Source organism: Elgaria multicarinata, chromosome 6, assembly GCF_023053635.1.
Source record: "Elgaria multicarinata webbii isolate HBS135686 ecotype San Diego chromosome 6, rElgMul1.1.pri, whole genome shotgun sequence".
NCBI classification, from domain to species: domain Eukaryota; kingdom Metazoa; phylum Chordata; class Lepidosauria; order Squamata; family Anguidae; genus Elgaria; species Elgaria multicarinata.
Window position 1 is genome coordinate 47740427 of NC_086176.1, and position 13694 is coordinate 47754120.

Below are 13694 nucleotides of genomic sequence, written 5' to 3' on the forward strand. Positions count from 1 at the left end.
CCCATTTTCACCCAGATCCACAGGGCCATAATTGAGCTGCCATATGGTGGCAGGATGGAGCAGTATTGCAGAGTCTGGGTGTCGTGTTTCATAAAAAACCTCCTGCCTTCTTAGGAGACAAAAAACGAGGCCTGCTAAGTAATCCACAAAGCTTTATTTAAGCAATGAACATCTCTTCCCAGCTGAAGAGGGTCTAATCTCTTGGAAACTTCACCCTAGGCAAAACTATGCAAACTAAGCGAGACAATTGTCATTTTAAGGAGAACGGAAAGCCTTTTCCCAAAATGCCTTAACTTCAGAGAGGCTAACGTGGCTTCAGACGTGATGCGAGCCGGGCCAACTTTCTCTCACCTTCTTTCCACTTCGTGCGTTTTAGCCTGTGGCGCACCCTAGGGTCAGTTAGCCTGTCGGTGCCCTCTCTTTTGGAAGAATGTTTGCTTCCCACTGCCTCTGTATGATTTTCCCTTGACGAGATAAGTTCTGGAGAGAGATCACGACCAGCTGGAGAAGAAAGCGTGAGAGCTTTCTCCCCCACTGGTACAGGCTGACCTGTGTCTGGTGCTGACTCCTTTACTTCAGAGTCTGATTCTGATTGATTACCTGGAACACCTTCTTCCAAAACTGGGGGAGCAGGGCTAGACATGACACTGGGAGAAAAACATTAGCATGCCAGGATTACATACCCTTGCCCTAGCAGAATCATAAAAAGAGGCAAACCTATGTTTAAAAAAACATTAACAAGTATTTGCCCCGCAAAATGGTTCTGCCTTGCTTTGTTTGCATATGATCCTGTTGAAAATGTAATTATGCAGCATGATTTTTTTTTTAATTCAAGCCCCAGTTTCCCAAACATCCTGTTTTTCTGAATGCAGTCCAGCTTCTCTGTTTCCTCCACTCTAGTCTCTGTGCTCTTATTAAACTGTGGATATATTTATTTACAAATAATTGGCCAAAAAAAAAGTTGGTGGAAGTAAAACATGCAAAAGCTTAACTTTATCTACCTGTAAAATAGTTGACACTGCTGGGTGAAATTTAACATGGCAATCCTATAAATGTCTACTCAGAAGTAAGTCCCGTTGAGTTTAATGGGGCTTGCTCCCAGGGAAATGGGAATATGATTGCAGACTCAATTGCTTTTGAGGATACAGTGTTTGCAGTGAAATTGGATCTGAATTTAAAAATGGAGACTGATTTAACACAATCCAAACACATCAATATTTATAATCTCCTTGCATTGCTGTTCAGCATCCCTATGCTTGTTCAAGACCTCTGACAGGAAGTCATATCCCTAAAGCCTGTAGAATGCAGGCATTTATACTCGACCTCCACAGCATGTTTTAAAATCTGACCTCCAGTGGAGAGCAAAACCATTAGTTTTGCTTATTTCCATAAGATGCGGTAAAATCAGTTACTAATGCTTAGTGCCAAAAATATAAATAAACTGTTTTGGCCATTGCAAAATGACAATGAAACTGGGGAGAGACAAATCTGCTCTCTCAATTTCCCTTTAAAGCATGTCATATATTGCAAGCCCTGAACAGAAGGTTTTATTACAAATTTACAAAGAAGCTTTTGGCCATGAAATCAGTTCCCCCCCCCCTTGAATTTGAAACTTGCTTATCTAATATAATACGCTCTCTAGCCAGGCAACCCAGCACATTTGTGTTCTAGACAGCACCAGGCACAATGTTGGCACAAAATAAAATTTTAGTAGGAATAGTTATAGTGGTGGTGCTGATGATGACAGCAGCAGCGACATTAATATATGGAGGCCTTATTTTCACAAAACAACTAAACTAGTTCCAGAATCAGGACACAAGCATTGGAGGGAGAATGAATGGGTATACTTCACTGGAGCATGAGAATACAAGGTGACACAGTCTAGGTTGCTAGCCTGTTACCACCACAACCACAAGTACATTGTAGATTATACTTGAAAATGTGAATACAGACCTATGCCCAGATCATGTAAGATTTGCTGGAGCCTATTAGAAGCAGTACTATACAGAAGAAGCAACATTCTGAGCAGATGACCAAATCCTTCCTCTATAATAGAGAGAGGGAGAACCCCACATCACATGTTATTCACAGGAAAAGTCTTCACACATAGATGGGCCTCCATACCTGACAATGGCCCTGTTCAGAAGACACCTTAGACCACAACTTTAACCATGGTGAATAAGGCTTCATGATCCCTTAAGAAAGGAAACTGATGTGCATAGACTTTCTTACAATCTGAAATTCTATGTGATCAGGGATCCACATCATGTGGAAGGCTATTCCTGCAGTGCTCTATACACATAGACTTCTCCTCTTCAGACAAGCATGGATGTACAACAATGGGAACATTTCTTCATGTATGGAGCTCATTTACAGAGCAGAGACAGAGAGACTCTTTCTAAACCTATGGGTGTAGAGGGAGGAAGAGGGGGTGATCCCAGAACTTACCGGCTTCTGGGATCATCACCCTCAGTCCACATGGGCCGCACAACATCCCGGGCGTTGCGCCCATCGTGTTGGCCATTACTTTAAAAAAAAAGAGGAAGAGCTGAAGCGCACTTGTGCTCCAGTAAAAATTAGGGTAAAAAAAACAAATGAAAAAGCCCCAACCTCGCTCCCAACCCCAACCCCAATGGCCCTAGACTCCCCCCATCCTGTTTCCTTCCCTCTGATGACCCCCACTACTCACGGGGTGGAGGGTAGAAGCCAGAACGGGTGCCCACACTGCTCACAGTCCTCAGGATTGTCCTCTAGGTAAAACCAGGAGGTCTCAGTTATGGTGGGGAAATGAAGGGATTATCTCTCCCTGCTCCCGGGATCCCCTTGGACACACAGAGATGATCCAGGGATGATCCCTGGAAAAATGGATGGTGTAGAAAGGGCCAGAGAGAGGGGTGGGGGTGGGGTTTACAATCCAAAGTCAGGGAGCAGTACCTGCAGGTCATTTACCACTATAATTTATATACTGTACATCCATGCCATGTTGACACAGCTACTTATAAATACAAATTACAAAGCCAGAAATGTAAGAAGCTGAAACAAAGGGAATTCTTTAAAGGACACTGATCAATCCTCCAAGTTTTCAAAACAGTTAAGGGATCATGTTTCTCTGCATCTGGTGCAAACTTGTAACAATAGGGGGTGGGGGGGAAGGGGCAGGCCCATGTTACAAGTTTATAACAGGTGCAAAGAAATGATGCATGGATGTTTTCCAGCATTCCACCCAAAAATAAAACCCATATATATATGGCCTGTTTCTTTGGGAATAATTAAATTATGACTTGGACTATCCAATGTGCAGGTGAAGTAGAAGATCTTGACTCGGATGCCTGTATTCCTTGTGGAGATGGATGCCTGTCCTGCAGCTTGGGTATGTTTTAGCTTTACGGTTCATACTTCCCTTCTTTTGTTTTGTTCTTTCATATAGAAATGCCTTCTATCTCTCAGCATCTGCTCCTGGAGATCCTTGGAGTTCAGCAATAAGTTTGGCAGAGCTAGTAAGGCTAGAATCTGCTTAGTTAATAAATCCCTCAATGTATGCTTAGTCCATGCAATAAATTAATATTAGTCCTGATGAACAATAATATCGCTTCGTCATGAAGAAAGTCACAGTTATTTCTTTTCCCAGTTCATTTCAGATCTGAAGGATTACTTGTGGTAGCACACTTGATGATTGATGAGGTGACCAAAGAGTCCCTGGATTTCTCTTGTCTACTAGTTCTTCAATTTTTAACAAATTATTTTGAGTAAAATGAGTGGACAACCTCAAAGTCATTATCCAAAATAGTTGGCTGTTTGGACTGGCACTCTACTTTCCTTTTCTTCACATCCTGAAGGCTGGTTTACCCACTACTTCATGACTGCAATTTCAAGTGAGAACTTGCATGTGTGGGCTGGTCATCACAGGTTGGATACCATAGACAGAATGGTCATATCACCTTACCTTATGTCATATATAATGCTTTTAGATGGAGTCCATTCACATGTCCAGTGGTGATCTAGTGTAGCGCAATAAAATGGATTCTAAAAATCAAAAGATTTCACTCTTTTGAATGAACCTTGAGCGAACCTTTCCCGTGAGTGAAACTTTGTATACCACTCCAGAACCTAAGAGTTTAAGGTTCCTCCACTTCTTACAATGCTGTGCTGTCACATCTCCTGAGAAGTAAGTCCCATGAATTTCAACAAGACTTACTGCCAGGTAAGTATGTATAGGATAGCAGATTCATCACAACAGTTAAAGCTACAGGAGTATAGCTAGAGTGACCAGGTACAAAAGAGGGCAGGGCCCCTGCAGCTTTAACTTTTGTGATGAAGAATGAATTTCACCCAGTGCTGCATGCATTCAAATGACACCTGCTGAAATTCCCTTTTCTATGCAACTGTTAAAGATGCAGGATCCCTGTCCTTTTCATATGGTCACCCTAACTACAAGAGAGATCTTCCTTCAATTAGCTTCAAAGTGTTTTTCTTTTCTTTTTAAGTTTTACTTTGCTGTCATTTGCTCTAGGCAAGAATCAGTGGAACACAGCCTTATTCTGAGGCAATGTTAAGAGCACTTAGTACTTCAAATGCTGTAAACACTATAAGCTGTAAATAATAACACTATAAATAAAAATAAAAGAAAGCTTTAAGCTGTAAGAAGTCAGCTTTTTATTCATAATTTTTCTTTATTATTTTTAAAGATAAAAATTAATGGATATTCTAAAATAAAGAATGTTTACCAAAAGATAGGAACTGCTACAAAACAAAACATTATAAGTAAAACTTGTGGTAGCTCTGCTGTGTTCCATAGTGCGCTGCCACTGCTCAGAATGTGGCTTTTCGACCTTTGTCCTCTGCAAACTGTAGCACAGGGGCTGAGAGAGCAAGGTTTTGAGCAATATCGTTCTCAATGGACCTCTCAACTGGAGCATGCCCCATAAATCCTCTGGGTGGCCTGCAAAAGTGACCAGGGGGCTCCCAAAGGCATTCCTCACTCAGGGCGCTATTTATCATAGGGCCAGCCCTGTGGCTACGGTGACCCTTTTGGCACACTATAGCCTCTATGGTCACAATTTTTAAAAAAAACACAGTTTTTGACCAGTTTCAAGGGTCAGTGGTAGGGGAGTCACGGCAAGGAGGCAGGGACCATATAGAGCCTGTGGGCTGCATGTTGCCCACCTCTGATATATCCAGTCCTCACCTCCCAGAACCTGAATGCATAAAGCGATACAATTTGCACTTGGAATTCCTTACATTTCCTTACCGGGCCTCAGATAAGTCCTGCAAAAGAAAAGAAAAATGTGTTCAACAACATGCACACCTTTGAAAAAAGCACAAGACCCATTGTGTACATTTCTAAAATGTGCACACACATGCTTTAGTCAATGGAGGCATGCATCTGTTTGAGAAATGCACACAAATATACATAGCGATTTTTTTCGTTTAAAAAAAATATATCCACATGAAGCCAGCATGCAACAGACTTGGAGGTGGGCAAAGGAGGAAGTCCACAGAAATGGACTTGAGAGATCCACTTATCCCTACTCCTAAGTAGAATTATACTGTGTTTTGAAAACTTTTAATTTCTACTATAGGGGAAATCATAGCTTTAACTTTATATCATTTTTTTCAGTTCAATGAACATGGTCTAAATATAGCCTATAAAACAATCAAAAGCAATCCAATTCAGCTAGGATGTATAAAGTGCAGAATTACAAACACTTCAAGCTGAAATTGTTATCTTTTTAGTAGGTTAGCGAAATTTTATAATGATCTGGGGGCTGGAATGTAAGATGAACATACTACAAAAATGGATACCATGTTGCGTAAAATGTTCTGGGTTTGCATGACTTTTCAGAGCCTTCATGTGGTGGGTAAGCTTGTCCATCAATACATGATCCCAAAGCCTCTGAAACCAAGCCTTGATAGAAAAGTCCACTGGCTTTCCACTGCTAACGCATGTAAAATACAGTATTTATGCTGGGTAGAATGTCATCATTTTAAATGCTTATTAATGGCAGAAACTTTTAATAAGGAGGAAGACATTTACCTCCTCTGTATAATAAGTTGTGGGTTAATATTGGCTGTCATCAGCTAAATGCCACCTAAAGAGATGAACAGACTAAATTTACAAAATCAAATTGATGACAACCATAGCCTTTACTTGTCCTTTGGTCTCTTATTCTCCTCTCAGTAATTTGTCATATTATATAATTAAATGATCAAAGACAGGCTGAAATTCAGTTAATTTGGCTAGTTTTATTACTGTTGTGCTCAGAAAGCCTGGTGGGAGTTTGCTGGAAGGCTCTATGACCTTGGGATTAAATGAGAGCAGGATGACCCAGAGAAATCTCAATTTTTAACTGCTGAAATTAGAGAGATAGTTGGTTTATTGAAAAATACCGATGTGAGATAGAGGTGTGTCCAAATGTAGATAAACAGAGACATCTCCAAGGCTGCCAACTTTTGAAAGACAAAATTTGGGTTGTTGGAGGGCCTCCATAATAAAGGCCAGCAGGGTCAAGGGTTTCAGCCCAATGGTTCAACTCTTTTTGATGTACACTATTCCATGTTTAAGTCCCTGCTTCCAAGCAATAGATCTATACATTATACAAAGCCAGTACAGATTGTCTGATTATGCCGAGCTATTTGTAATGGGACTAGAAGGAGGGAAGGGCATGCCAGCAGAATGCATTCAGTGCTCCCTGAATCAACTTGTCTATTTAAGAGCATTCCACCACTATGGCATTATTGGATAAAATCATATAAAATCAATATAAAAATCAGCTCAGTTTTATCATGCAAATTCGTGGCACTTACTTTGAAATGATCTCTCTGATCTTCTCACCGCGCCCTCTTTGACCTAACACTGTTTTTATACGGCATACAAAGTGTCCACTTGCTAAACCTTCCAGTATCTCCATTTCCTTTTCAACTATCTTCCAAAAAAGCTAATACAAGCATGAATAATGCCTTTCCTTAAAACCATATTTTAAATTTATATTGTATTTAGTGCAGGAGTATTTGCAAGTGAGATGTAATAACTTGGAAAAGGTTTTGCAGATTTCATTAAGTATACAGAGATGGGAAAGAAAGTGCATGACGAAGGTGTCTTTGGAAGATTTAAAGAAGCTAATGATGCATCTAAAGACAACACTCTCACATACATAAATTGGCGGCTGGGACTATGGCAGTTTCATCTTTCATGGGGAGAAAATATTTTAATTCCAGTAAAACTCCCACACACCCGCACAGAAATTTCATTTCTCAAAATCATCCATGATGATTAATAGCTACAATGCCTAGCAATACTGAGAGCTTTGCCTTATCCATTGACCTAGCTGATAAAATTAAGGGCATCATCACTTACGTCTTAACTGGCATGTCAATAGAATGTAAAACTAACATTAGCTAAAATACAGATTCTGTTTTTCATTTGCAGTCTACCCCACATCACCAGTAGATTGCACAAACATCATGAGAGAGGCGCAAAGGTGCATTTAAACCACCTGCCTTTTCCAGAAACAAGTGTTTCTGCTCATTTCAGGGCTTATGCCCTGGGAGCACTACATCGCCACTGCAAGTGGTAGTGGATGCTTGTGGACCAGAATCAGAACCCCATTTGACACTGCCCACTGAATCAAAATATTGACAGGATAAGACCTTTATTAGGGCTGACCAAAAAGTTATAAAATCTGTTAGCAAGCTTTGTCGGATTCTTCCTCTCAGAATTAACGTAGAGGTTTTTTCTTGCATGACGCATGAGATTGTATTTGTGAGTAGAGGTGTGCACGGACCCCCCGCTCCGCCCTGCGGGCCGATCCGAAAATTTCGGATTGGCCTGCTCCGCTCCGCGCCGCTCCGCCCATACTCCGCTCCTCTTCTCCGTGGAGCTCCGGCTCCGAATCGGAGCTCCGCAGTGGAGGGCAGTGGTGCCAGGTAAGGCCGGGAGAGGAGGGCGGGGGGGTTACCAGGCCCTGCCGCCGCCCATGCGGCGACGGCGGCAGAGCCTGGTAAGGGACCAAGGGGGAGGGAGCCTTACCTGCCTCTGTTCGCGGTCCGTCAGCTTCTTCAATTGAGCCCGCGGTTCAACCAGGAAGTCTGGGCCATGCGGCCCAGACTTCCTGGTTGAACCGCGGGCTCAATTGAAGAAGCCGAGGGACCGCGGACGGAGGCAGGTAAGGGAGAGGAGGGCGGGGGGGTTACCCGGCCCTGCCGCTGTCGCTGCATGGGCGACAGCAACAGCGGCAGGGCCTGGTAAACCCCACTTATCTTTCCGGCGGAGCTCCGGATCGAGGCAAAGGATCCGCCTTCACCTCGATCCTCTTCGCCATGCTCCGCTGGCCCCCCAATCCTCTTCGCCCCCACCTTAAGGGGAGGCGAAGCACCCCGCTCCGCTTCTAATTCGCCGGTCCAATTAGAAGCGGAGCACATCCCTATTTGTGAGATGGGATCATGGGATGTACGTGCCAGGGGGGCATGTTACAGGTTGTTACTGCAACCCCAAAATTATGTTTGGTCCCTGCTATGTAAGCTTCCTTGGGAGGTTTTTTACTCTAAAAGGCAGCATAGAAATATTTCTGTTTCTAGCAGGCAGATGTTTTTAGGGAGTTAATGTAGGTGATCAAGGTAATAGCTCCGCTCCCTGTTTTTCATTCCCAATACCTACTGTATGTGGTATTACTATTTAGAGGTACACTGCCTCTGAGCATAAATCTTCCATAGAGTCAGAGAATCATGGAACAGTAGAGTGGAAAGGGGCCTATAAAGCCATCAAGTCCAAACCCCATTTCGCTATCATGGCCAGTAGTCAATGATAGTTGGCTAGACCTGTTCTCCAATAATTTGTCTAATATAAGAACTATCTTCCTAAGTCTGTTGGAATTACAAAGGCTAATGTGTGGGGTTGTCAGTGCCCCAGCAATTTCTCTCTGCCCTCCATCTAACAGCTATACAGCAGACAAATATTTAGCCCAGAAAGCTTTACTTAATATAGAGATTGGGTGACTGGAAACACCAATACTGTTGAATTTCTGAGTGTTCTACAGCTGTTAAAATGACAGACACACCGATAAGAGAAAAAAATAATAATTTGGTCATTGCCTGACACCAATGCACACCTATTGAAACACTACTAATAGAAGAGAATTTATTTCAGTTAAATATAATTCTGCAAGAATATGATACATTATGTTTTGCGGGTTTTTAAAATATTATTAAATGCTAATGTTCAGAAAAAATGAAAAGGTAAATAAAATCTAGCAATAACTGCTCAAAGTCGTAATCAAACTTATTCCTTAGAAGAAAATGACACAGTAGTATAAATGTAGTTTTCATCATTGTGCATAGTTATTTTACTTGCTTATTTAATTGAAAAGGGCAAGCTCTCATGCTCTAGGAAACAGTTTACCTTCACTTGTTGCTGATTTTAATGGAAATGTAAATCAGCACCTTTCCTGTATATATGAATTAATTTCTTTGGCAAGCTTCTGTAGTCAAAACAATCTAATACATCAAAATGTCTAGTACAATAGATGGGTAGCTCCTTTGTAAGTACAGCATTCTAGGTCCAAGATGCATTTAGCCTAGACTTCACGTCATCTAGCTCTTCATACACTCGTGTGTGTGTATACACACACACACACACACTGTTTTCTCTCTAGGGAAAGTAAAGTCAGGTTCAAAGAAATGTAAGTTGGACTGCTGCAATTCTATGCACACATCCTAAGGGGTGTAATGCACTTATTAAATTCAGTGTGACCTATTTTGAATTAACTTTCCATAGGATTTGGCTGCACAGGTAGGAAGGTGAGTCCTAATTTGACTAGAAATATCCCATTAAAATGAAAATGTGTCCTGGATATATACATGCCTAAAGCATCTACTGCAGCCCAACAACAGTTTGTTTGTTTGTCTGGAGTTGACCACACGGCTGATTTTTCCCTGACACTAAATGCAGCTACTCCTGCAACTGGCTCACTCAAAGAAATGATTGTTTTTGTTTGCTGACTTTCAAGCAGTCCCAGTTCTCAAGAATTGCTTTCAGCAAAAAATCTGGGCTCCTTTCAAAAAGGATTTCCAATGTACTTGGGGAAATGATCTAATAAAGCACGTTCCTGATTGAATACTGTTAGAGTTATTGGAGGTCTACAAGGACCAAAGAAGTCGTGATTAGAGCAGAGAAAGTGATGTCTTTCAAAGTTCTTTCTCACCCAGGCTTCATTGGTCTTTAATCATTTTAACTTAAAATCTCCAACTGCCTGACCTTAAGGTGGTGAGATATCTAACTCATTTGGCATAATGTTTCAGGAATAGGAAATGTTCCGTCACAGCAAATTCTAACAACGATATTACTCCAGTTCTGAACTAAGTGTATTCAATGGCTAGAGTGCTAGACTTAGGCTGCAAGCCTAGAGATGAGGAAGAAATTTGTTCACTTCACATTTTATTGCTAACTTACCTAATTTTGTACTTTTGAACCACTGTACAAACTGAAACTCAGCTTTCCCTCAAAGTTTGCCTTTCTCCAAATTTTGTAATGCAGTCCTCCAATCAAAAAGGATGTACAAATTAGATAGATAGATAGATAGATAGATAGCCAAAAGTGTGTATATTAGGGGGAAATGCATGTAAAATGCTTGTATTAGGAGAAATACTTATAAATTCTCATTTTGGTTTTTTTAAACAAATTCTCAAACTTTGGGATGAAGCAAACTTAAGGCTGGGTAAATTCTCAAAGTTCCAGATGAACCATATTTAAGATTGGCAAAATGAGCAATGGAGAGAAACCAAAACTGACAAGATTTGTCCATCCCTAATCCCTACTTGCCTGGAAGTAATCCCCACTTAACTCAATGAGACTTACTTCTCTGATTGCATCTTTAGGAGTGCTCCAGTGAGACACAAGCTCAAATTCCTGCACAGACATGAACTCACAGGGTAGCTATGATAAGCACACTATTGCTCAACATTTGTTCTACATCTATGAACCTGAACCCTTGAATCCAATTCCATTCATTGTTGTGTAGCTAAATGAAATAAACATTGCGAGGCAGTGCACATATTGAAAGTGTGACAGAAATAATTGAAGTCCTGCTTTTTTAAAAAGCCATTTTAATTTGCATCTGTTCGTGTATTTCTATGCACCACCTTGATGGCTTTGCAGCAAATAAGGCAGCATATAAATGTTAATAATAAATAAATAAATATGCATGCCTATTAGAATTGTCCTTTGTTTACCAATACAATCCTGCGTGTGCTTTTTTACATTGTACTTTTATGCTGTGTTTTTATATTTTGGTTAGTTTTAAACCTTGAATTGTACTTGGCGAATTGCCCAGAGAGCTTCAGCTGTTGGGCTATAAAAATGGAATAAATGAATATAGTGGGGGCAGAGAGAAAGCACAATGTAAAGTACAAATGGGTTCTCAAAAATTAACCTAGCTAAATTGTTGTTCTTTAAATGAGTTCTGAAAATGAATTCTTTCTTTCTTTCCTTCCTTCTTAATACAGCTGTTCTTCCAGAAGACAGGGCAGCCATAATTTCCAGTGCAATCCTATGCATAACTATTCATCAGAAGTAAATCCTGTTGAATTCAATAGAACTTACTTCTAGTTAAGTTTGTATAGGATTGCAGTCTAAAACTGCCAAGCACCATCAGCCACACATGTTATCTCGTTATGGTGGAATCGCTCTGTGCAAGCAATTATACTTCTGATGGGCACATTAATAACAGGTCCAAGCTGACAAAGGTCAGAACTGAAATGTGCTATTGTAATGGATTGTGCTCCCCTTGATCCAGGGGATGAAGGGGAGCACAATCATTACTGCTGCCTCCATACACCCCTTTTGAACAGAGAGGCAGAATACTTTGGAAGAGAAATCACATGCAAAGCAAATAGCAAACTTCTCTTCTGTTCTCGCCTGCTTCGATGAAACCTTGTAATATAAGAAAGAACAGCCATGTGCGTCAGGTGAATGGGTGCAGTGAATTATATCTGCAGCCTCTCTATGCAGAGCGCTGTATGAAGCCACTGGAAGCAGTCATTAGGGGATTTGGAGCCAAATGCCATCAGTATGTTGATGACACACAGTTCTATCTCCCTGTGACATCTGAATCAGGTGAGGCTGTGCAAGTCCTGGATCAGTGCCTAAACTCAGTAAAAGGCTGGATGAGGGCCAAAAAACTGAAGCTGAATCCTGGCAAGACGGAAGCCCTGTGGATGAGTGGTTCCCAAATCCAGGAGAGACGCTCATTGCCTATGAGGTTGCACTCTGGTTGGGGTTGCACTCCCTTTGAAAGATTGGGCTCATAGTCTAGTGGTACTCCTAAGCCCATCATTGTCATTAGAAGCTCAAGAGGCCAAGACAGCTCTGAGTGCCTTTTACCAGCTTCAGCTGGTTCGACAGCTACAGCCTCTCCTGGATAGGGATTGCTTGGTGGCAGTGGTACAGGTGCTAGTAACGTCAAGAGCGGATTATTGCAACGCAGTCTATGAGGGGATGCCCTTACGTCTGCTATAGAAACGGGAGCTAGTGCAGAATGCAGCAGCTCGGCTGTTGTCGGGAGCTCCTGCTTCTCACAGCATGCAATTCCTTTGCTGAGGGAACTGCACTGGTTGCCTATTAGCTACTGGGCCAGGTTTAAGGTTTTGGTACTACTGTATAAAGCCCTAAACAATTTGGGACCAGGATACCTGAGAGAGTGCCTTCTTCCTTATCAACCTGCCTGTTCACTGAGGCCATCAGAAGGCATGCTCCTGGTGGTTCTGCATGGACTTATGGCCCAATTGGAGTCTCCCTAGAGAAGAGCCTTCAGTATGGTAAACCCCTTTCTATGGAACTCTGTGCCTCTGGAGGTCATGCAGGCATCAACATTGTTTTTGTTTGTATGTTTGTTTGTTTGTTTGTTTTAGGCGCCTCCTGAAAACATCTTTATTTCAGGAAGCCTGCTTTGACTGACCAGCCATGTCTTTTTACTGGTGTTCTGTTTTTAAAAATCACGATTTTTAATATGGTGTTTTATTGCTTTATCTTTTGTTGTTCACTGCTCTGGAATCTGACTGAGATCTCGAATGATATATAAATGTTGTAAATGAATAAATAAATATTCCCCATTAAGTACCTTATTTGAGTACACAGAAAAAAGGGGAAAGGTTTCAAAGCTGCACCAGCCACTGAGGCAGTTCACTAAGAGGAAACTGCCAGTCACCAAGGTGTGACAAAAAAGGGGGGTGGGGCCTTTCCACAGTTTAGGTGGAGGTGTGAAATGGCATAGCCGACATCCCAGCATGGTTGCTGAGTAGATGGTCACCCCTGTGACATCAGTAGTCCGTGCTTGCACCAGGGTGACTATCCTCCATGTGCTTGCATGGCATTGGCTGCAGAAACCCACACCTCCAAGCATCTAAAGGTAATAACCAAGCCTTCTTCTCTCTATTGCCACACCATGAATGGTTTTACCTAATGCCTGCCTCACTGGCTGTCAAAACAGACAGTTCCAGAAAAAGCTCTGTGTGTGTATTTAAATTTAAGCCAGCTACTGACCCAGTTCAGACAACACACCAAGCCACGGTGGCTAAGCATTTTGAGCTAAGTGTGTTGTGTGAACCTTGACTTAGCTTGTCATGTGAGCCGTTCCTAACCATGATGGCTACATAACCACAGTTTAAGCATGCTCACTAACCATTTGCTGCAAAGGGGTTAGTGG

At 41.7% G+C, this 13694-nt stretch overlaps 1 protein-coding gene across 1 annotated transcript in view; it reads left to right on the forward strand.

Annotated features, from left to right (window-relative positions):
• PCSK5 (proprotein convertase subtilisin/kexin type 5) overlaps window positions 1-13694 on the forward strand; it is a 271693-nt gene that overhangs the window by 222443 nt on the left and 35556 nt on the right. The window contains exon 24 of the mRNA XM_063129354.1: window positions 3302-3370. Coding sequence (XP_062985424.1) covers window positions 3302-3370 — 69 coding nt within the window. The remainder of the gene's footprint in view (window positions 1-3301; window positions 3371-13694) is intronic.